The 23409-nt window shown below is 59.0% G+C and overlaps 2 protein-coding genes across 2 annotated transcripts in view; both read left to right on the top strand.

The window, feature by feature from the left end:
• HMCN2 (hemicentin 2) overlaps positions 1 to 13247 on the top strand; it is a 113984-nt gene extending 100737 nt beyond the window's left edge. The window contains exons 86-98 of the mRNA XM_054007963.1: positions 664 to 933; positions 2907 to 3056; positions 4187 to 4324; positions 5529 to 5650; positions 5819 to 6056; positions 6320 to 6382; positions 7142 to 7264; positions 7940 to 8074; positions 8527 to 8655; positions 9379 to 9699; positions 10168 to 10287; positions 11057 to 11183; positions 11596 to 13247. Coding sequence (XP_053863938.1) covers positions 664 to 933; positions 2907 to 3056; positions 4187 to 4324; positions 5529 to 5650; positions 5819 to 6056; positions 6320 to 6382; positions 7142 to 7264; positions 7940 to 8074; positions 8527 to 8655; positions 9379 to 9699; positions 10168 to 10287; positions 11057 to 11183; positions 11596 to 11932 — 2273 coding nt within the window. The 3' untranslated portion in view covers positions 11933 to 13247. The remainder of the gene's footprint in view (positions 1 to 663; positions 934 to 2906; positions 3057 to 4186; positions 4325 to 5528; positions 5651 to 5818; positions 6057 to 6319; positions 6383 to 7141; positions 7265 to 7939; positions 8075 to 8526; positions 8656 to 9378; positions 9700 to 10167; positions 10288 to 11056; positions 11184 to 11595) is intronic.
• A 6577-nt stretch (positions 13248 to 19824) lies between these two features.
• The window catches only part of ASS1 (argininosuccinate synthase 1), an 82375-nt gene continuing 78790 nt past the window's right edge, over positions 19825 to 23409 (top strand). The window contains exon 1 of the mRNA XM_054007834.1: positions 19825 to 19910. The gene's annotated coding sequence lies outside the window, so the exon portion shown is untranslated. The remainder of the gene's footprint in view (positions 19911 to 23409) is intronic.

Genomic DNA, 23409 nt, shown 5'->3' with positions numbered 1-23409 from the left:
GCCCTCATGCCTGCGGTGGGGGGAGGGGGAAAGGGGGGCAGTTGGTTTGCAGGGGAAATGGCCAAACTGATCAGTTCCCTGCCGTTGCTCCAGGCCTTGGGCACTGGTGCACCTTGGTCCCTCCTGTTCTCTGCCTCTGGCACATAGTGACATAGTCTGCTGAGGCCTGACATGCTTTGGGCGAATTCCAGCTGTTGGGTAAAGTGCACAGGTGCTTGGTGGTGCAGGGGCCGGGGATATACGGGAAGTCAGACGCGATGATCAGGTGTCCCTTCTGGCCTTAGACTCTCTGACTCAGGAACTCTCCTCAGGATGTGGGCAGAGGACTGAGATCAAGAAGGAAAAATGACCAAGCTGTCTAGTAGCCCCACTGAGGGAGAGGATCAGCCTCATAAAATCCCCTGGGGCCTCAGAAATCCAGTGTGAATGTGTGTGAACATCTCTCTTGGAAGAGTCCAAGTTACATCTGAGAGAGAAGCTAGTGTCTGACCGGAAGCCCCTCAAAATAATGACGGGTGGAGCTACTCCACCTCCTCTGAACTCTGGGGCAATTCAGAGCTGGATGTCAGAACTGCTATACCCGTCTCAGCTCCATGAGCACACACAGACTCTGCCGGGCGTCGGGTGCTGCATTGACCGGGTGGTTTCCCCCTTGTATTCTAGGTGCCCCTGTGTTTAGTGTGAAACCTCAAGACGTGGCTGTGAGTGCTCGGGAGAGGGCGCTACTTCACTGCCAGGCTACTGGAGAGCCAGCCCCCACAGTGGAGTGGACCCGGGAAGAGAAACCCCTCCAGGAGAACCACCGAGTCCAGATCCTAGCCAACTCCACGCTGCTGATCAGTGCCGTGGAGGAGGCGGACGCGGGACTGTACGAGTGTGTTGCACGCAATCTGATGGGATCCTCCGTCGTCCAGGCCTTCCTGACGATGCGAGGTACGTGCCCCAGGGGCTGGAGATCCTGCGTGAAACGGGGGAGCCTTTTAGTGCCCTCTACCCTCTCCGCACACTGCAGGGCAGGACTGGTTGCTGGGAAGGCAGCGTGGCTGGAGCGGGTTGAGCAAATAGAATTTACAGCCAATATGATTCTATCTCCCGCTCCTGCCCTAATGGACAGGCACTGGGCAAGCTGGGGCAGTTGGTCCAGATGCTCTCTGCCCTGTGGAGGGGGCTATGGCCAGCACTCCTGCTCCTGCATCCACCCGCCCCCTCAGTCCGGCAGCAAGGCCTGCGCGGGGGAGGATGTGGCGGTGGAAGTATGCTCGCCCCTCAGTGCCCTGGTACAAAGCACAGCTCTGAGAGGTGCCTCTCCCCTGTGCGTGCTGGGGGCAGGCTCCGGCCTGAGGGACGCTGGCCAGTGCGAAGGGAGGGTCCCTGCAGAGCTGGGAGCTCCCTGACCTGGTTTCTCTTGGCCTGTCTAGGGGTTTTACAGCAGGATTTTCATCAGCAGGGAGCTGTAATGTGTGTGTAGCATTTGCAAATGTGTATGGAGGGCCCTGCGCCCCACTGAGTGCTCCCAAGAGAACACGGATGCTAATAGCAGGGGCCTTTGTCTATCAAGTGGGCTCGCCATTTCCCAAACTGGGGCAACGGGCAAATAGTCTCTTGTCTCCAGCCGTGGCCAGTCCTCGATGCCTAAGACGGAAGGAATATTCCACCCCTCCTCCTTTGCAAACACAATAAAGCAGCTGGGGTGGGGAGGAAGCTCCTGGTTCCGCCTGCTGACTGCTGAAGCGTTAGGACTCACAGGTGTGCTGCTGCACCAGCCCTTACCCTGGAGACCCTGTCTGGTGTAACACAGGCATTATGCTTATTCCTAGAAATAGCTAATATCTCCCCCTGCAGCATCCTGCAGCGCTGAGTTGCACGGGTTAACGATGTGCTGTGTCAAGATGTACTTCCCTATTTATCTGTTTTAAACCATGTTGCCTTTTCATTTCATTGGTTCTTTTCCCCCCTTGTCCTGTACTGTGGAACGGTACCGAGAGGTGGGGCAACGGACCTCTGTGCTGCTCTTTGTTTTCTATCCCGCCACCTCTCCCCGTACTCTTCTCCTTTGCAAGCACATAGCCCTAGGGTGGAGCTGAGGGAATCTTGAAGCTGCATTTAAGCCCCTGTGCCACGAAGCCGCAATGAAGGCTTGCATCCCCGGCTCCTCCAGCCCACAGCAGGCTGGTCATTCCCATCTGAGTTTTACTGAATCTATCCGGAGTGATTTGATTCTTTTGTCTCGGGAGACCTGCTAAATGCCCAGGCCCGGTGACTTCTGCTTTTTCTTGGTGAACAGATTGAAGAGCCAGATGAGACAGTCATGCAATTAGGCAGAGGAAGCATGTTGCAGTGCCCGGTGCATCCGTCTGATTAGCAGTAATAGGGGTGCCGGGGCACTGCCCAGATGCTTTACAGGAAGAGCAAATGAAACACACTGCAGAGAGAAACCCAGGCCAGAGACGGTCGTGTGCGGCACGCAGAGCAGACTGAATGGGACTGCGTGTGACTGTGCATGTGTATTAGTCTGTGGACAGGCGTGCAAGGATGTGCGCGTGCATTTGTGGGAGCAAGGCTGTGGCATGTATACAGATCATCCAGATTGGTCCTATGGAATGTGAACCCCAGCTGCCCTAGGAGATGATTCCCCTTGCTCCAACAGTGACAAACGAACGCTGGCCTGATCTGTGCCCGGGAGCTGGTGCAGCGGTGTATTGCAGCAAGGGGCAGAGGGCTCCTGCAGGCCAGGCTCAGGCTGCCCATGGTAGCTGGGCACCGGAAATGAAGCAGCGCAGGACGGGAGATGGGCATTAATGCCTCGCTGGCCAATTGGGCCCTATGCCCACCAGCTTGGGTCTTGCTGTGCAAAGAGATTTAGTGTGGGTCTCCCCCCTCATTCCGCCTTGTCTCCCTTCCCTCAGGAGAGCCCCTCAGAGTCCGGGGCAGTCTGATCGGCATCATTAATGACCGAGAATTTGGCATTGCCTCTCTGAACGCCAGCGTGATGGAGGATCCCCGCTCTGGCATGGCCACCATACGGAGCAGGATCGGGAATATCCCACCAGCTGTCGGTGCGTGATGCCCCGGGGATACGTCTTGTGTCAGTTACACCTACTACATGGCCAAGTAAACGGCAAGAAGCCGGATGTAAATCTGGGTGAAATACCCACTGCACAATACGCTTGCCTGTACCGTGAGTGGCATGGAGCGACTTATCTGGTATTTTTTTACCAGCTTTAGTGGGCTGTAGTGGATAAATGCTGCTGTTCCCACTCATACACGTATGTAGCCAGTTGTCTGTTCCCTGGCTAGGTAATCCATCCCAGGTTTTAGAGAGACCCTCTAGTAGCACAAACTGTGTCCAGTCTGGGAGCTGGAGAGAGGGGGTGACTTGATGACAGTCTGTAAGTACCTACGTGGGGAACAAATATTTAATAGTGGGCTTCTCAATCTAGCAGAGGAAAGTATCACACGAGCCAATGGCTGAAAGTTGAAGCTAGACAAATTCAGGCTGGAAATAAGGTGTAAATTGTTAACAGTGAGAGTAATTAATCATTGGAACAATTTCCCAAGGCTCATGGTGGATTCTCCATCACTGCCCATTTTTAAATCAAGATGGGATGTTTCTCTAAAAGATCTGCTCTAGGAGTTATTTTGGGGCATTCGCTGGTCTAGGTCAGACTAGATGATCACAATGGTCCCTTCTGGCCTTGGGATCTAAGCTTGTGACTCCCGTGGTGGGTTCCTTGGGTGCTGTTGGGGAGGGAGCTGTTCCTAACCAGGGTTCCTGGAAGGGATCTGGGGATTGGTTTATGGGGGAGCCTAGCCCAGCACAGAGAGGCCTCATGCCGAGCGCCCCCTTTGGAGCACAGGGCTAGCAGGCAGGAACTCCTGAGTCCGCACCCAGCTACAGACGGGAGTGCCCCGGGTGAGCAGAACAGGGTTAGTACCTCCCTGGGATGAATGGCTCCAGACTGTTTGGAGCTGGGAATGCCATGCTGGAGCAGGATCATGATTCTGATTCTGCTGCCCCAATAAGGACCTTTGACCACATTTAATTGCTAAGGCCAGTGTGACCAATGCACTGGGTGGGGAGCTGGCTGGGATTCCAGGGCGCCTCTCCCCAGATCGCACAGCTACTCCTCAGGAGAGCCCGGACGGAGATGGGACTGACCCTCGTGCCCTTCCCTGTACCTCCCAGGGCCGCTGATGAGAGTCCTGGTCACCATCATTGCTCCGATCTACTGGTCCTTTGCACGTCAGAGTGGCAGCGCCAGGAACGGCTTCTCGCTGACCAGCGGCGTCTTCAGGCAGGAGTCGCAGGTGGAGTTTGCCACAGGTGAGGAGGCAGGTGTGTGTGTCCTGCTGAGAGCCAAGGGAGGGCGGCAGAGTCTGTGGGGGAGCCTTGTTGGTAAGGAGGTTCCCTTAGGGCTGGGTGGGGGCATGGCATCAGTGGGGACAGACGGCCTGGGACAATGATCAGGGTGACGTCCGTGGCATATCTCAGTCAGCCAGGTATCACCCATAGCTCATAAGGAAGGTAGATTGGGGAAGGAAACCCTGCACTGCTCATTTCTCACCCGAGGGGGTCAGATAATAATAATAAATACCAGCCTCTTACACAGGGCTTGACATCAGTAGATTTCAAAGGAGGGCAGTATCATTATCCCCATTTTACAGCTGGAGAAACTGAGGCACAGAGGGGCAGTGGCTTGCCAAGGTCACCCAGCACGCCAGTGGCAAAACTGGGCATTGAATCCAGGGCTCCTGAGTCCTATCCTCTAGGCCGCTTTGCAGGGAGTGCCTGGAGACAGCTTGGTGACCACTGCATGCTGAGGCTGTTCAAACCGTTCACAGCAAAACCCAAGACCCCAAGGAGTGCCGCCCGATTTCTGGTTTTGTTCTGTGCCAGCCATCTCCACCGTGGTGCCTGAGGAGTCTAGGATGGCTCACGAGCCTTTGGAGCAGGGCTATGTCCCAGCCACCTCTGAGTGACCCACCGCTGCTTTAGGGGACCGACTTTGGCACAAAACTCTGTGAAATTTGTGGCTTCAACCCCACACTAGTGAAAACTGACCCCTTGGCCTGAGTTCCACGTGGGGGCTCCGGGTTCACTGGAGCCTGAAACTCCGAGGGAAACGGGCGTTGGGTGGCCAGGGATCTGGAGGGAATGGAATGAAGAGCTGTTTGCAGGGCTCCCAGCCAGGTGGGGCAGCTCATTTCAGTGTCAGGCCTACCGAGCCCTTCCGAAGAGCCAGCGCTGTGAGGTGGTGTGTTGCTGGGGTGGCCTACGGTGCTCTGCAGGGAGCCTTGTGTCTGCAGAGCATGTGGTTGGGGTCAGAGACAAGCCTGAGCTGTAACTCCAGATGCAAATACTCCCAGGTTTAAAAGTTGGCCGCAAGATCTTGAAATTTGCTACTGGGCCCATCCACAGCCCAGCTCTGGGCCCTTTGCAGCCTGGCTCGGCCCCAGGTCTGTCTGAAATCATGGTGGGCTGGATCGTTAACTGGTGCAGACTCGCTGACCCCTGCTTGTCGCTGCAGGGGAGCTCCTCCGGATCACGCACGTTGCCCGGGGCCTGGACGCAGGCGGGGCGCTTCTCTTCGACGTCGTGGTCAACGGGTTTGTGCCGGAGAGCATCGCTGAGGCTGCTGTGCTTTTCCAGGTCAGTAGGGAGCTCCGGGACGCTGCCCTCGCCCCCTGCTTCTCTGCCCAGCTGCCCCAGCCAGCACCTTGGCAGCGCCTGCTCCTGTTCGCAACGACAGGTCCCTCGTCCAGGGGAGTCTGGTGGGCCCCGGTCCCTGACTGTCCCATCTCCCTCTTTCCCTCCCAGGATTTCAGCGAGCGCTACGTGCAGACAGGGGCCGGGCAGCTGCACGTGGAGTCTGGGCAGAGCTACTTGCAGGACGGGCTCCCGGTTCAGATCCGCTGCAACCACAGCATAGAGTACGACGCTGCTCTGGGCCGGCAGCCTTCCCTGGTGCAGCACGTCCAGGCGAGGGCCGTCAAGTCCTCCTTCAACCCGGCCTCTGAGGAGCTCCTCTTCCAGCTCAGCTCCTCCCTCCGCGCAGGTAACAGGAGAGCAGCCAGCAGTCCGTCTTCTCACGGTGAGCATTGCCCACTGAGAGCCCTGGACTCAGAGTCCACGGGCTGGACGGCAGCAGGACAAGCTTCTCCCAGGCTGCCCTGGGCCGAAAGAGGGAGGCCGTTCCCCATTGGCATGCCTAGGAGCTGGGTGATGCTGTGCCGAGGGCTCCTGTCCCCCGTGCTCCCCACGAGCCCTGCCTCACTGAGGTGCTGACGGGGCTCTCTTGCCTTCTTGTCTTTGCCGCAGAGGCGAACGGAGAGCAGTGCCCGCAGGGGTTTGCACTGGGCCCGCAGCAGCTGTACTGCATAGGTAAGCGCCATTCCTGAGGGATGGGCCATGTGCTCCCCTCAGGCGGGGGCCCGTTCTTCATCCCCGCTCAATGCCAGGGCGTTCTCAGTGCCTGGTGACCCGGGGGTGCCGCGGCTCTGTAATCTCCAGTGCTGCTAGACGTCTGTATGCTGCCTTTGACTGAGCTAGCAAGCTAACAGCAGCAGTGTCGGTGCCTGGCCACCCCAGTTCAATCCTGCCCGGCGCCCGAGGGCCGTACTGGGGGGGGGCTGGCCCATCCCACGGTCCACGCCGGGCTGCTATTTTTAGCACACTAGCTGGTGTGTGTATGTGTACCCAGCACCGCCTACAGTTGCACCTCCAGCTCCAGTGCGGCCATCCCCTCCCCCGGCTGCCAGAGGCAGAGCGTGCACCGCTGGGGGAGGTGGGCTGGTTCCAGGCTCTGGCCCCCCGTGGCCGGCAGAGGCAGTTACTAGATGTGCACATGCTCCCTGGAGCCGCCCCAGCCAGGGTGAGGAGAGGTGCTGCACGGGGGCAGGAGGTGAGGTTGGAGCACATGCTGCAGCTCTCCAGAGGCAGTTACCCAGAGCATGGTTTCTGCTTCCCTTCTGCTCTGAGATGACCTCTGGGTCAGTAACCTCTGCTGAGGTGCCTCCTCCTCGGCCGTCTTGGCTTCGCCTGCCTTGGTGCTGAGGTTGGGGGCAGCCGAGGCGTACGTGGCACGTGCTACCCCAGGCTCTTGCTGGGAAGGGACGGTGACTCCTTTTCCCTCCATCCCAGATCAGAACGAGTGTGCGGCTGCGAAGAGCCCTTGTTCCCATGCCTGCCACAACTCCGTGGGCAGCTTCTCCTGCACCTGTCCCGCTGGATACGCCCTGGCGCCGGATGGCAGGGAGTGCAGAGGTAAGGAAGGGGCTACTCTCCAGCTTCCCTCCACCCACATTGGCCTGACCTCCCAGGGAAGCTGCAGGCCCAGGACAGGACGGCCTCTGGGTGTGAGCACAAGCAATTCACCCTGCACCCTCGCTGCATGGGAGCAAGCGATCCCAGCCACAAGGATCTCCGGAGCCTCCAGAAGCCCTTAAGTGAGGGAGGGGATGCCCCCTCAGCCTTCTCCCCAGGGCGAGGAAGGCCCCTTTCCCTAGAGGTGGTGGGTGCCCATGGGAACATCAGGAGGCTGGGGACAGGAGCACATGCAAGTCTGGCCCTGGGAGCTCCCTTGGGGAACATAGCAGGGGGCTGTCCCATAGACCACTCGATCCTTCTTCTCTGGACGTCTCGGGGGGAAAGACACCCCCCCGGTATATTCAGCCCCCCCCCCCGTGGGAATGACTGTGTGCCCTGCTGGGCCAGAGGTCGAAGGGCGCGGCGGCTGGGGGTCAGGCGATGCTGTTAAGCAGCCACGGGCAGTTTCACCGATGCTGCCCAATGGGAAGGAGACCGGCAGGAGGCCTCCCTGCAGGGAGGAGGGCGGAGGGTTTCTCTTGGAGGTAGCCTGGGCCCAGCAGCCCCTCTGCTGCCAGGCTCCGTGGGCAAGGGGGGTGAGGCAGCTGCACTGGTGCTGGGCTCTCTCCGCAGACGTGGACGAGTGTGCGCAGGGCACCCACGCCTGCCGCCCGGAGCAGCAGTGTGCGAACCTGGCGGGAGCCTATCGGTGTCTGATGCGCTGCGGGGCTGGCTTCCGGCCGGCTGTGGATGGAGTGGGGTGTGAAGGTAACGGCCCCTGGGCTTTCCTGCCCAGCCCATGGGGAGGGAGGTTCCTCGGCGGATTCCACACGTCGCTGGCTCGCGCTCCTTCCCTAAGGCTCTCCAGTGGGGCATTCCAGCCTGTGCCAGGGGCCCGATGGATGGCCCAGGGATGAATCCTCTGCCTTGTGGGACAGGGGCAGCAGCAGGGCCAGCTCTCCCCATCCTGCCCCGCCTGGGGGCCCCCTTAGCGGAGAGGGGAGTTAGTCTCAGGGAGCCCAGCCAGGGAGCCCTCGATCGGCCCCATGCTCGGTACAGGCCAAAGCGGAGCAGGAGGCTGGTCACAAGACAGGTCCAAGGCAGTGACCAGGGGTCAGTGATCTGGCGTCTCAGCCCATGATGCGCGAGGAGGGCCACGGCTTTAGCTGCTGCGTGGGGACTTGCCCGCCGGGAGACCTGTCCTCTCGTTCTCCCCACAGATCTGGACGAGTGCGCGGAGGGATCCCACGCCTGTCGCTACAACCAGATCTGTGAGAACACGGTCGGTGGGCACCGTTGCACGTGTCCCCGCGGTTACAGGACCCAGGGCACCAGCCGACCCTGCTTGGGTAACACGGACCTGCCAGCCTTTGCCATGCAATGAGAAAAGCAGGGGAGGCAGCATTTCTGCTGGTTCGAGCCGGAGAGTGCGGGGGGTGGGCCCCAGGACTCCTGGGTTCAATTCCTGACTCGGATATTGACTTGCTCTGTGACGCTGGGCAAGTCCGGAGATGGGTCTCGACCCCCCCAGGTTGCTGCTGGAGTAACGCAGCTAGTTCTCCTTGCCCAGTCCCTCTCACTCCGGCACCTGTAGAGGGAGCCGCCTGCTCTCTCCCCCTGCCCAGCGAGAGCGCCCCCTGGTGAGAGCAGGGGGGAAGGAGAGTCGCTGGGGAGGCTGCCAGTGAGGCTTCAGGAGGCGGGTGCTTGGATGGTGGGTGTGAATGCTTTGCGCGGGGCCTTGTCCCCTGCCCTTCGCCTGCGGACCGTTCATGAACCCTTACAAGCCCTCTGCGGTGCTGGGAATCGAGAAGTGTTCTCTTCACTTTGTCGGTGGGGATACTACGCTGTAACTTGTTCAGGGTCACGCAGCACGTTAGCGGCAGAGCCAGGAATAGAAACCCAGGCGTCCTGACTCCCAGTCCCCCCTGCTCTAACCAGGAGACAGCACTGCTTCCCAGAGCCAGGGAACAGAGCCCAGGAATCCCGGGTTCCTATTTCCTGCTCTAGCCACTAGCCAGCGCAGCTTCTGCTGGGCTCTCAGACTCACGCTGACTTTTCTCTCTCTTTATCAGACATAAACGAATGCCAGCGGGCACCTCCGCCATGTGCTTTCCAGTGCCGCAACCTCCAGGGCAGTTACAAATGCCTGTGCCCGCCTGGGGAGACCTTACATGGGGATGACAAGTCTTGCACTGGGCTGGAGAAGGCTGGAGGGAACGTGACGCGTGTCAGCAACAGAGGGACCCGTCTGCAGTGGCTCAGACCAAGTGGCCGATCGCCCGGGGGAGGCTATTACACCTGGCTCTCCTTCGGCCAGTCTGGTAATGCCCTGAGCCCCGGCAGCCAGGCCCAGTGCCCGTCGGGATTCACCAGGCGCAATGGACTTTGCACCGGTAAGGCCACGTGCTGCTGACCCTTGGCGCTCCAGAGAGGGGGAGCCTTGGAGCGATGCAGCCGGAACAGGCCCAACTCCGTCTTATAACCCACTCTCCTCGCTCCTCCTTCCCCTCTTCCTCCCTGCCGTGCCAGCCATTCTGTGGCTCTACCTGCTCCCCCATGGAATTGGTCTCTCCGGGGCCGAGGCCTTTGGTCCCTCGTGGGGCTGGAGTGGGGCTTCCCTGGGCCAGATCCCCCCCAGGAGGGTGGGTGAAGGGGACCATTTGCCGGGGCCTTACGCCTTTGCGGGGTTGTTTCAGTGGCACGGTGCACCATGGTGGCTGTGCACTGAAGGCTCGGGGGCAGTGTCATGCTGCACGTAGGGCTGGAGGTTGCCCCTTGCGGGGGGGGGGGGGGCGCACAGCAGTGCACCGAAGTGTGCCAGACTTGGAATCTCTCCTCTCTCTTCCCCCCTCTTTACACAGACCTTGACGAATGTCAGGTGCGGAACCTGTGCCAACACGAGTGCAGGAACACAGAGGGCAGCTACCAGTGCTTGTGCCCGGCCGGCTACCGGCTGCTGCCCAATGGGAAAACCTGCCGGGGTCAGTGCGTGCGTGTGTCACTGTTCCGAAGCGTGTGTGTGTCCGTCCATCCCTGCCACTTCGATACTGTAAACCCTAATCTCCTCCCTTTCCAAAGCCTGGATTTCACACCCGCCTCTTGCTGCTCCAGCAAAATCCCCACCAACTGCCAGGCTCCCGCAGTGCCTGCATTGGGCTGCACTTTTCATCTCCTAAGCAAAGGGGCATCATTGTAGGGATGTCAATGGAGCTATGCCAGGGCTGGATCTGGCCCATTAAATTCCCATGCCTCACAATGGCGCTCTCAGCTTAGTATCACTGCCACCAGCTCATGGAGCAGGAAACAGAGGTGATGTGACTTACCCAAGGGACACAGTGCATGGCAGTGGCAGAGCCAGGCTTAGAACTTCGTGGTTCCTATGCCTGGCCTCAAGCCACTAGCCCAAAGGGCCATGGTCCTCCTGCCCCCTCTGCCAAGCCATTGCTTAGGAATTGCTGGGGTGCCCCCGTGGGGCTATGTTGCTTCCTGGACCCAAGTGCAGTATGGTCATGCACGGTCTGCTTTGGGGGCATGTTAGTGACTGGGCGGGTGCCTGCTGTGAGCAGACTCTGCAGCTCACCCAGCGGGTAAAATGGAGGCGCTTCATTGCAATGGGCTCATGGAGAAAGCCCTTCGCTCTCCAGGGCGCAGCTGCTTGCCTGAAGGCACGGAGGGGTGTGATACAATGAGGAGCAGAGCCCGGCCCCACTGTCTCTCCTCACTTCCCCCCCCCCCCCTTCTCCTCTGCAGACATAGATGAATGTGCAGAAGGGAGGATTCAGTGCAGCCCGAACCAGCTGTGTTTTAACACGCGGGGAGGCTCCCAGTGCCTGGACACGCCCTGCCCCGCCGGCTACAGGAGAGGCTCCAGCCCAGGGTAAGGTTTTGGGGGGATAGAAGTTCTTTTTGGGGGGCATACCCAAGCAGGGCAGCTGTTCCTCTTCTCCTGGCGTAAGCAGCCCGCCAATGCTCTTCTTCACTCTGCTGCCAGGTTGTGGGGGGTGGTCTGGTCCTGGGCACAGACTGGCACACGCCCATTTCAGGGCATTAATGATACTTAGCACTTTGAAGAGGTAAAGTGCTGAGACTTGCCAAGTCTGACCCCCCCCTCCACAGTTTTCCCAGTCGGGGAACTGAGGCACAGACTGGCTCCATGGATTGTCCAAGGCTGTCCAGCGAGCCAGGCTTAGAACCCAGGAGTCCTGGCTGCCAGCCCTACACTCAGACCATGCGACCTCTCCTCTGCGGAGCTGTGATCTCACCCACGTTCTCTGCCCGTTCTCGTGCAGAGTGTGCTTCCGCCGCAGCTCAGGAGGCCCCTTCACCCTGCAGTACGAGCTGCTCACGCTGCCCTTTGGCATCCCGGCCGGCCACGACATTGTCCAGCTCACCGCCTCTTCTCAGGGGAGCCTCCTGCAGAACCGCACCGTCTTCACTCTGCTGGAACAGGACCCGGGCAGCCCCTTCGCCCTCCGGGACGAGAGAGGTCAGGGCATCCTCTCCACGCTGCGCCCACTCCACGCTGCCGGCGTCTATCGGCTGAAGGTGCAGGCCCTGGCCCATGGCGAGCAGCGGGCATGGAGTGTCTTCCTCATCCTCATTTCCGTCTCACCCTACCCCTACTAATGGCAGCCAGGGGGCGCTGGGAATGGGCAGAGGAAGGGGGAAGGTGCTGATACCACGCCCCAAACCCCACCAGACATTGTCTCCTTCCCCTTCTGTTCCTGATTCCATCTCCTGTAGGGGGCATCAGCTCAGTCTGAGATGAGCTTCTCCTTTGTCCCCTGTGTGTCTCCCTGGGAACCCCAAGCCCTGTTGCCTGCCATCAGCTCAGTGCCCTGCAAGAGGTTCCCCCTGATCCTGTAAAACTCCCCTCCCTTGGCTCCCAGCTAGGGTTGCCAACCCTCCTGGATTGTCCCGGAGTCTCCAGGAATTCAAGATTAATCTTTAATTTCAAGATTGTGTCATGTGGTGAAACCTCCAGCAATACGTCCAACCAAAATTGGCAACCCTACTCCCAGCCCTATGGCTCAATCCCTTTGTGAGCTAAATTGCCTTGACCCCGTGGGATGGTGCCAAGGCAGTTTGGAGGCCCGCAAATGCTGACCTCTCATTGTCTGGACTTTGCACCCATCGCTTCACCTACTAGCTCCGCAGAGGAGCATGTGCTTGAGGCACTGGTTCATGCAGTGTCCTGCAGTGCTCCGCTGTGGTGGAGGGGTGAGGGGCGTACACAGCAGATGCTATTGGCACTAGTCTCTTGCAACATGGGGCTGGCCTTGGGCCTGCTATCACATGCGGCTTTTAAGCAAACAGAGCTGCCTGCGTGGTCTTGAGGTCAATCAGAACTGAGATACGGAGAACCTGGGAGGGGAAACCACCCAGCAGCTGTTAGTCTCCTTGGCTTTTGGCTCTCGGGTGGAATCACGAAGCCTGTGACTCGCCTGAGATAGACACTGGAGACACCGGGCCATTCCTCTTCTTTTCCATTTGTATCGGGGTCGCACCTAGAGACCCCATCTGAGATCACAGCCCCATTGCTCAAGGGTGGGAGAGAAAATGGAGGCCCAGAGAGGTCACCAGCTGGTCAGTGCCCGGGTCTCCTGAGTCCCCATCCAGTGCCCTGTTCATGCATTGAATGCTCAGGTTCGTACTCCCCGGAGAGCTGAGATGCACATTTCAGCCTTGCAGAGGTTTGCTAGCGTTGCACAGGTCCCAGAGCCATCTCCAGGCCAAGCACACACTGTGCAGTGTTGGGTGAGGCAGATGTTTAAAAAGCCGTCGAGCTGATGTGGCAGGGCTGGGAAGGGAGTTCCAGGGCTGAAGGGTTGGTTGGTAACCACATATTAAAAGGTTAGTTCCCTCGTGTTCAGTCTTTGTTATAATCAAACTGATTTCTCGGCACACTTATTTATTTCTAGTTTTGTACCAAATAAAGATGATTTCGTGAGTAAAACAGTCGTGTTGTTTGAGGGCATCGTCCTCCTGCACTGCATGACGGCTCTGCGGGTTTCGGACTGGAGCTTGGGGCCTGATTCTGCCCTCAGTCCCTGCAGCCAGCTGCTGCTGAACTCAGTGGGGCAGGATCTGACCCATTGTCTCATTCGTATCCTCCATTCCAGGCGTCCCCATCGGCTTTGGAGATTAGACACCACCTAGCTCCTCTGCAGTGGTTTTCATCTGTAGATCTCAGAGCGCTTTACAATGGAGGCCAATGTCAGCTGTCTCCAGTTTATAGATGGGGAAACTGAGGCACGGGGCGGTGAGTGACTTGCAGGGCTTAATTTGTAATGAAAGAGGTGCCGGGGCTCAAGCATTTTTTTTTACATTCATAACTGATGCAGCAAGTCCAGAGGCGCCGGGGCTAGGAACTGCCCGGCCCAGAGGCGCCGGGGCTAGGAACTGCCAGGCCCAGAGGTGCCAGGGCTAGGAACTGCCAAGCCCAGAGGCGCCAGGGCTAGGAACTGCCAAGCCCAGAGGCGCCAGGGCTAGGACTTGCCCGGCCCAGAGCCGCCGGGGCTAGGAACTGCCAGGCCCAGAGCCGCCGGGGCTAGGAACTGCCAGGCCCAGAGGTGCCAGGGCTCAGCCCTGGCACAGATTAAGCCCTGGTGACTTGCTCAGTTATTCACCTGCAGCAGTGACAGGGCACCAGTCATCACGTACCTCACAGCTTGATCCTGTACTACTGGAACCAATGAGAGCTGTGGCAGTGCCCATGGTAGATGCAGGATCAGGCCCTAGGTGCAGTTATGACCTCGGTGGGGGGGGGACGGACGGAATAAGCTGCAGGAAAGATGGGCTCTGGAGATACAAAGCTCCTCTCTCTGTTCAGTGATCTTTATCTCTGTTTCTGGGGAGGGCCCCCTCGTCAGGTCAGAGGGCTGTCTGCTCACAGTGCTGGGGGCACTGACTTTAGCTGTAGCGCTGTGCTCAGCGCCAGTGCGGGGGTGCTGGGTCCCGTGTAGAGGTGATCTGCAATGGTAATTTGAAATAACTGGGTTTGTGTGATGGAGCAGGGAGGTGGCAAGAGTATCCTCCCCACTTCTTGTTTGTTACCTTAGCAATATCAGCAGAAGGAGCTCCTGCTCTGGGGACCTCGTAGGATCATCAAGGGGTCAAGTTGGGACCATCTGAACGAGGGGGCTCCCCATAAAGAGGAGAAGGTGTTAGAGTGGCATTGTTTTCAGACCTGCGTCAGCAGCACCACACCCACTGCCTCATCCTTGGGGCTTTGCCTGGGGAGAGCTGCCCGTTCCCTGTGGCTGCGAACAGGCTCTGCCCGCCTCCTGCTTGGGGGATCAGTGCGGTAGCGGCTGCATGCCCAGCTCCTGCCGGCGGCACTGTGTGCACTGCAGAGGGAGCGGTGCAGCGACTGGCCGACTCTCTCCCGCTGCAGCTGCAGGAGCTGGGCACTGTGCCAACCCTCCGGGCAGGCGGTGATCAGAGATGACCCAAGCCCAAGTCAGGTGGTTTTCAGCCCCCACCCAAAGCTGATGCTTGGAATCAGTTCCCAGCAGGTTTGGGGGGCTTGCTAGGCTCTACTCCGTTGTGCTTCTGTCCCTGCCCAGGGCCTGACCTGGGCTAGGCAGCACTGCCCTTTGCGATGTGCTGATCCTCACACGGCACTGGCTCCCAGTTCCCCCATGCCCCTGTTAAGCGGGGAGGAGGCCATGTCCTTTGAAGTCAAGTGACCCAGTCATGAGAGAATTGTTTGGATTTCAAAACGCCCCCTCGTGATGTGGCCCCGCCTTGTGCTGCTGTCCGGCTGGGTGGGAGCTGGGAAGTTTGGAGCTTACATGGGACAGGCTTGATCCTGCCTCAGCTGGAGCCATGTGAATGAAACCAGTCGCTTTGCTTCTGCAAACGCCTCCCTCTTTCCCAGTCACCTGACCCACCTACCCCCCACCTCGCAAAACCACCACCAAGACCCCCGTGTAATGCATAACCTTGTGCCTGATAACATCGTCTGACCCTGTAATCTCCCAGCCCTCAAGGATACAGCAGGGCAAGATTCAATGTGACTGCAATCCTTTGTAGCAGGGGGAGGGTGTCTCTCGTTCACCACTCCCTCTTCTAGACCTTGCTGGTGGTGTGTTGCTGGGACAAGAGAGGCAGCCATGTTGCAGAGGTGGCTGCATTCAGCTGTGAGGAAAGCCCCTCTGTCTCGGGGGAGTCCAAACTTTGCAATGTGCTGGGAACGTGGGTGCCACCTACCTCATTTTGCCTAAAACAGAACGGGGTGAAATTGCTCTCCTCTCCAATACAGAGGGATAATCTGCAGAGCCTGCCGGTCCCAGCATCCACTGTACCAGCTTGGGTCTAAGGGGTCGGCCAAATGGATCAAACAGATGTTCCTAACGGTGACTGAAGGCTAAATATTTAACCTGGGGATTTCCTGCTTTAGTTTCAAAAGGGAACTGGGCATTTCCCTCAACCTCCCCATGGCAGCGTGAGTCCTGGACCTGGTGTTGCCTAAAGAATTGTGCACTGGACTGGGACTCAGGAGAGTTGGGTTCTCCCACCTCTGCCACTGGCCTGCTACATGACCGTGGGCAAGTCACTGTACCTCAATTTCGCCATCTGTTAAATGGGGATAATGATACTGCCCTGCTTTGCAATGTGCTTTGAGATCTACTGGTGATAAGAGCTAGGTGGTGGTATTAGTATTGGTACAGAAGAGGCCTCGTTTCCTGATGTGTCTGGTGCACCAGGTTGTGGTTAAGTGGAAAACCAAGAACATGTGAAATTAACTACACTCATCAGTCAGGCATCAAGACGCCATCTCCCTAAAGACTTCCCAATTGTGTTAGCTCGTTGTCTTGGAAGACAGCTGAAGACGTAGTCTGCAAGGCCCTTTGCTGGCAGAGAGCGGCAGGAAGCCAGGCTTGTCCCTGGGGATGTTCCTGTCAATATTTCATGCAGCAAAGGGACATTTCTTTCGCTCCATGGACATTTGATTTAGTTCCTTGTTTGCTTTGAAAGATACTGCAGAGAAGTCAGTGCTGGTGAAAGGCGCCTGATTGACGTCCCTGGAGGCTGGAGCTGTCTGGGGAAGAGGGACAACATGGCCAGGGGCACAGCAAACTTCCCGTGCGTGGCCTCATGTTCTCATCTGGCCACTGACCTGGAAGGCGTCACCCATAAGGTGTGAGACTAGAGCTCAAGTTCAGAGGCCCATGCAGTCCTTTGACCTCTCTGCTCAGCTAGGGGCAGGAGACAAAAACACAACCAAAGTACCATGGCTAGTGTGGACACACTGAACATAAGAAGAACATAAGAATGGCCATGTGGGTCAGACCAAAGTTCCATCCAGCCCAGTGTCTTGTCCAGGGCCGCTCAGAGGATTCAGGGGGCCTGGGGCAAAGCAATTTCGGGGGCCCCTTACATAAAAGAAAGTTGCAATACTATAGAATACTATATTATTGTGGGGGCCCCTGCGGGGCCCGGGGCAAATTGCCCCACTTGCCCCCACTCTGGGCAGCCCTGGTCTTGTCTACTGACAGTGGCCAATGCCAGGCACCCCAGAGGGAGTGAACCTAACAGGTAATGATCAAGTGATCTCTCTCCTGCCATCCATCTCCACCCTCTCACAAACAGAGTCTAGGGACACCATTCCTTACCCAACCTGGCTAATAGCCATTAATGGACTTAACCTCCCTGAATTTATCTAGTTCTCTTTTAAACCCTGTTATAGTCCCTCGCCTTCACAACCTCCTCAGGCAAGGAGTTCCACAGGTTGACTGTGCGCTGTGTGAAGAAGAACTTCCTTTTATTTGTTTTAAACCCATTGCCCATTAATTTCATTTGGTGGCCCCTAGTTCTTATGTTATGGGAACAAGTAAGTAACTTTTCCTTATTCACTTTCTCCACAGCACTCATGATTTTATAGACCTCTATCATATCCCCCCTTAGTTTCCTCTTGCTGTGCTGGCACGAGTGCTACCCCATCACTGCAACTACCCAGGCCTCAGGGTTTGCACACTTGAGCTAGTCAGGGTTTATCCCAGCTGGAAGGTATTTTCTTGCTGTCATCAGCAATGTCCTGTGTCATTGCAGAATAGCCCTGTGCTGCTGCCTTCTCATGGACAAGTCCCTAGCCCGCAGGCCCTTACAGCAGCATGCCCAGCAATTGTGCCACGCTGGCTGACAATGACGAACGATAACTGCAGTTCACCAGGGCTAATGGGAGCGGGCGCAGGGCTGCCACACTCCTTGCAGCAGAGAACAAGAAGGGCTGGGTTGTCAGTTGCATTTATCTTCATGAGGATTCTGTAATGAGGAAAGCAGTCGCTAGTGACACTTTGTACACAGGGGAATAAACGACCCAGCGGGCTGTCAGCTGTTTAATAACTTGTGAGTTATGTTCTCAATCAAAGGATGCCTCTGAGGCGCAGACAGGTGCATATTCAGCTGGGAGGAAGGGGAAGAATCTGTGGGCTTGGATAGCTAAGGAAGAGTGGGTTTGTGGTTGATAATAAAACCTAGCACTTTTCTTCCATAGATCTCAGTGTCTTAAGGACGGTATTCCCATTTTACAGATATTTAAATCATATGTATATAGCACATGTGATGCATAGCTATCAAAGTGCTTTACAGAGATCGTCTCATTTTACCGGTGGGGAAACTGAGGCATGGAGAGATTGTGACTTGCCCAAGGCAGAGGAGTGGGACTGAGAAAATCTGGGCTTTATTCCCAAATCTGCCACCGATTCACTGTGCGACTGTGAGCAACTCACCGAAGGCTAAAATTTTCAAAAATAGACACGAATTTTGAGGGTCTCTGTTTTGACCAACTTAAGACAGCTAGGGCCTGATTCTTGTAGGTGCTGAGCACCAACAACCCAGGGGTTAAACTGGCCTGACTCCTGGTGTCTGTATCTTGTGGTCCAGAATCTAAGCTTTCTGTCGTGTTCTGTGGCCACGAAGCACATCTCCGAACTGTGAATTGGGTGTAAACACTTGCACTGATGTCTGTGGAGAGAGCCTAAAACTGCAAGGCTGACATTTGAAATAGCCACCTATTCATTTCACTTGATGTGTTAACTCCAGAGACTAATGATGACAAATTACATGTCCGTGTTGTTAACTATTACACCGGTGATCTCAGCATGCAAGAAAGAGGAGGGATGAGCAGATACCACAGTGATGAACATGGTATAAAAATCTTGCCTGGTAGTACTATGAAGAGCTGCACAATCTACAATCTCATTTTGGATGTGGGTGGAGCCTGGATTGCGAGCAGAGGTTGGGGGAGCACCTGTTTGTTTTTTCCAGTTTGACACCGGCCCACCCCTCCAGTGGGAGCTGGTAGTGCCTAGCATCTCAGGAAGTCAAGCCCTATCTAATGTTGGGCATCCAAAATGAATGGCCTCTAGAAAATTTAGGCCTTAAACTTTGTCAGGCTAATAATGCTTGTCCCCTTTGACAATCCATGTGAAACGACAACAATTCATTAATCTCTGAGATTCTCAGATGGAAGCTGCTATAGGAGTACGGAGTGTCACTATTTTCCATGTCAATTAGCAAAGCATTTGCGTTAAAAACAATTGTGCCAGTCCATGGAGAATAACGAAGGCACATACACTTAGTCATATATACACACACAAACAATGATACACACACACCGTTCTGTTAGCCAGAGAGCTTGCATGGGGCTGGATTTCAAAATCTATATTTTTCTTTGTCTGAGGTGGAAGTTCTGTAAATATTTTTCCATTGCTATAGGTGCTGCTGGTCATTATTTACATTATGCCCTCAATCAGGCAGCCGGGCCCTGTTGGGCTGTCCTCAGACATCAGGTAGGTGCTGTCCCACAGAGCCTACAATCACCAGATGGGAGCCAACAGGTGGCTACAAAGCAGGCGGAGGTGCACGAGGTACCAGAGACAATTCTGTTTAGTGTAATAAGCAATGGTCAGCCCGGGGAGAAGGGTCCCAAACTAGGCCCAGTAATAATAGTGAAGCAAATATGGAGCCCAGAGCGGACAGATCAGGATTCTGCCAATGGCAGCAAAGGAGCGAGTCTTGGAGGAGTTTGTCACAGTCACTATTTTAACAGCTGCCGCCCATGGGCTGAGCCGTTTTCCCAGAGCTGGAGCGCTGAGCTGGGCCTGTCTGGCCAGGGGTATAGACTCCATGCTGCCCTTCTCCCTTGGGGGGTTACCTTCTGAGCGGAGGGGGACGAGGAAGAGCCGGAGGGCAGGGCAGGGCAGGGGCCGGGATTTACTGGCGGTGCCTTTGGGCCGCTTGCCAGAGGGCTTGGGGTCTGGTTTGTGCCCGGGATCTGCCGCCAGCGGGAACAGCAGCACGGCCGGGGCCCGGGGCGCGTGTAGAGCCAGGTGCACACGAGCTTTCAGCGCTGGCCGGCTCCGGGTGTCTTGGCGCGGGCAGGCTCGGCCCCCGCTCGGGAGCAGCCCGACCCCGACCCCGGCCCCGGCCCCGGCCCACCTGCGGGAAGGGGAGTCGCTCCCGCGGGCCCCACCCCCGGCAGGGAGACGCCCCCTCCTGGCCCCGCCCTGCCGCGCTTCATAACAGGGATGCAGCCGCGGCGCTTCTCCCTGGTGCCCCCGTTGCGTCCGGAGCGGAGCCGGCGGCGTCTGTCAGGGTAATTAGGGATCACTGGAGGGATGCTGGGGGGGTGGAGATCCGTGGGGGGAGGCTGGTGGGGAGGGTCGGACGGCAGAGGGAAGGAGGCTAGAGGGATCACTGGTGGGATGCTGGGGGGTGGAGATCCGTGGGGGGAGGCTGGCGGGGAGGGTCGGTGGAGGGAAGGAGGCTAGAGGGATCACTGGTGGGATGCTGGGGGATGGAGATCCGTGGGGGGAGGCTGGCGGGGAGGGTCGGTGGAGGGAAGGAGGCTAGAGGGATCACTGGAGGGATGCTGGGGGGTGGAGATCCGTGGGGGGAGGCTGGCGGGGAGGGTCGGTGGAGGGAAGGAGGCTAGAGGGATCACTGGAGGGATGCTGGGGGGTGGAGATCCGTGGGGGGAGGCTGGTGGGGAGGGTCGGACGGCGGAGGGAAGGAGGCTAGAGGGATCACTGGAGGGATGCTGGGGGGTGGAGATCCGTGGGGGGAGGCTGGCGGGGAGGGTCGGTGGAGGGAAGGAGGCTAGAGGGATCACTGGTGGGATGCTGGGGGGTGGAGATCCGTGGGGGGAGGCTGGCGGGGAGGGTCGGTGGAGGGAAGGAGGCTAGAGGGATCACTGGTGGGATGCTGGGGGGTGGAGATCCGTGGGGGGAGGCTGGCGGGGAGGGTCGGTGGAGGGAAGGAGGCTAGAGGGATCACTGGTGGGATGCTGGGGGATGGAGATCCGTGGGGGGAGGCTGGCGGGGAGGGTCGGTGGAGGGAAGGAGGCTAGAGGGATCACTGGAGGGATGCTGGGGGGTGGAGATCCGTGGGGGGTGGCTGGCGGGGAGGGTCGGTGGAGGGAAGGAGGCTAGAGGGATCACTGGAGGGATGTTGGGGGGTGGAGATCCGTGGGGGGTGGCTGGCGGGGAGGGTCGGTGGAGGGAAGGAGGCTAGAGGGATCACTGGAGGGATGCTGGGGGGTGGAGATCCGTGGGGGGAGGCTGGCGGGGAGGGTCGGTGGAGGGAAGGAGGCTAGAGGGATCACTGGAGGGATGCTGGGGGGTGGAGATCCGTGGGGGGAGGCTGGCGGGGAGGGTCGGTGAGGGGGAAGGAGGCTAGAGGGATCACTGGTGGGATGCTGGGGGGTGGAGATCCGTGGGGGGAGGCTGGCGGGGAGGGTCGGTGGAGGGAAGGAGGCTAGAGGGATCACTGGTGGGATGCTGGGGGGTGGAGATCCGTGGGGGGAGGCTGGCGGGGAGGGTCGGTGGAGGGAAGGAGGCTAGAGGGATCACTGGAGGGATGCTGGGGGGTGGAGATCCGTGGGGGGTGGCTGGCGGGGAGGGTCGGTGGAGGGAAGGAGGCTAGAGGGATCACTGGAGGGATGCTGGGGGGTGGAGATCCGTGGGGGGAGGCTGGCGGGGAGGGTCGGTGAGGGGGAAGGAGGCTAGAGGGATCACTGGTGGGATGCTGGGGGGTGGAGATCCGTGGGGGGAGGCTGGTGGGGAGGGTCGGACGGCGGAGGGAAGGAGGCTAGAGGGATCACTGGAGGGATGCTGGGGGGTGGAGATCCGTGGGGGGTGGCTGGCGGGGAGGGTCGGTGGAGGGAAGGAGGCTAGAGGGATCACTGGTGGGATGCTGGGGGGTGGAGATCCGTGGGGGGAGGCTGGCGGGGAGGGTCGGTGGAGGGAAGGAGGCTAGAGGGATCACTGGAGGGATGCTGGGGGGTGGAGATCCGTGGGGGGAGGCTGGCGGGGAGGGTCGGTGAGGGGGAAGGAGGCTAGAGGGATCACTGGTGGGATGCTGGGGGGTGGAGATCCGTGGGGGGAGGCTGGTGGGGAGGGTCGGACGGCGGAGGGAAGGAGGCTAGAGGGATCACTGGAGGGATGCTGGGGGGTGGAGATCCGTGGGGGGTGGCTGGCGGGGAGGGTCGGTGGAGGGAAGGAGGCTAGAGGGATCACTGGTGGGATGCTGGGGGGTGGAGATCCGTGGGGGGAGGCTGGCGGGGAGGGTCGGTGGAGGGAAGGAGGCTAGAGGGATCACTGGAGGGATGCTGGGGGGTGGAGATCCGTGGGGGGAGGCTGGCGGGGAGGGTCGGTGAGGGGGAAGGAGGCTAGAGGGATCACTGGAGGGATGCTGGGGGGTGGAGATCCGTGGGGGGAGGCTGGTGGGGAGGGTCGGACGGCAGAGGGAAGGAGGCTAGAGGGATCACTGGAGGGATGCTGGGGGGTGGAGATCCGTGGGGGGAGGCTGGTGGGGAGGGTCGGACGGCGGAGGGAAGGAGGCTAGAGGGATCACTGGAGGGATGCTGGGGGGTGGAGATCCGTGGGGGGAGGCTGGCGGGGAGGGTCGGTGGAGGGAAGGAGGCTAGAGGGATCACTGGAGGGATGCTGGGGGGTGGAGATCCGTGGGGGGAGGCTGGCGGGGAGGGTCGGTGAGGGGGAAGGAGGCTAGAGGGATCACTGGTGGGATGCTGGGGGGTGGAGATCCGTGGGGGGAGGCTGGCGGGGAGGGTCGGTGGAGGGAAGGAGGCTAGAGGGATCACTGGTGGGATGCTGGGGGGTGGAGATCCGTGGGGGGAGGCTGGCGGGGAGGGTCGGTGGAGGGAAGGAGGCTAGAGGGATCACTGGTGGGATGCTGGGGGGTGGAGATCCGTGGGGGGAGGCTGGCGGGGAGGGTCGGTGGAGGGAAGGAGGCTAGAGGGATCACTGGAGGGATGCTGGGGGGTGGAGATCCGTGGGGGGTGGCTGGCGGGGAGGGTCGGTGGAGGGAAGGAGGCTAGAGGGATCACTGGAGGGATGCTGGGGGGGTGGAGATCCGTGGGGGGTGGCTGGCGGGGAGGGTCGGTGGAGGGAAGGAGGCTAGAGGGATCACTGGTGGGATGCTGGGGGGTGGAGATCCGTGGGGGGAGGCTGGCGGGGAGGGTCGGTGGAGGGAAGGAGGCTAGAGGGATCACTGGTGGGATGCTGGGGGGTGGAGATCCGTGGGGGGAGGCTGGCGGGGAGGGTCGGTGGAGGGAAGGAGGCTAGAGGGATCACTGGAGGGATGCTGGGGGGTGGAGATCCGTGGGGGGAGGCTGGCGGGGAGGGTCGGTGAGGGGGAAGGAGGCTAGAGGGATCACTGGTGGGATGCTGGGGGGTGGAGATCCGTGGGGGGAGGCTGGTGGGGAGGGTCGGACGGCGGAGGGAAGGAGGCTAGAGGGATCACTGGAGGGATGCTGGGGGGTGGAGATCCGTGGGGGGAGGCTGGTGGGGAGGGTCGGACGGCGGAGGGAAGGAGGCTAGAGGGATCACTGGAGGGATGCTGGGGGGTGGAGATCCGTGGGGGGTGGCTGGCGGGGAGGGTCGGTGGAGGGAAGGAGGCTAGAGGGATCACTGGTGGGATGCTGGGGGGTGGAGATCCGTGGGGGGAGGCTGGCGGGGAGGGTCGGTGGAGGGAAGGAGGCTAGAGGGATCACTGGAGGGATGCTGGGGGGTGGAGATCCGTGGGGGGAGGCTGGCGGGGAGGGTCGGTGAGGGGGAAGGAGGCTAGAGGGATCA

The sequence above is a fragment of the Malaclemys terrapin genome, chromosome 17 (assembly GCF_027887155.1).
Source record: "Malaclemys terrapin pileata isolate rMalTer1 chromosome 17, rMalTer1.hap1, whole genome shotgun sequence".
Classification (NCBI taxonomy): Eukaryota; Metazoa; Chordata; order Testudines; family Emydidae; genus Malaclemys; species Malaclemys terrapin.
The sequence above is the reverse complement of the archived record's forward strand: the minus strand, read 5'-3'. Positions and strand labels throughout refer to the sequence as shown.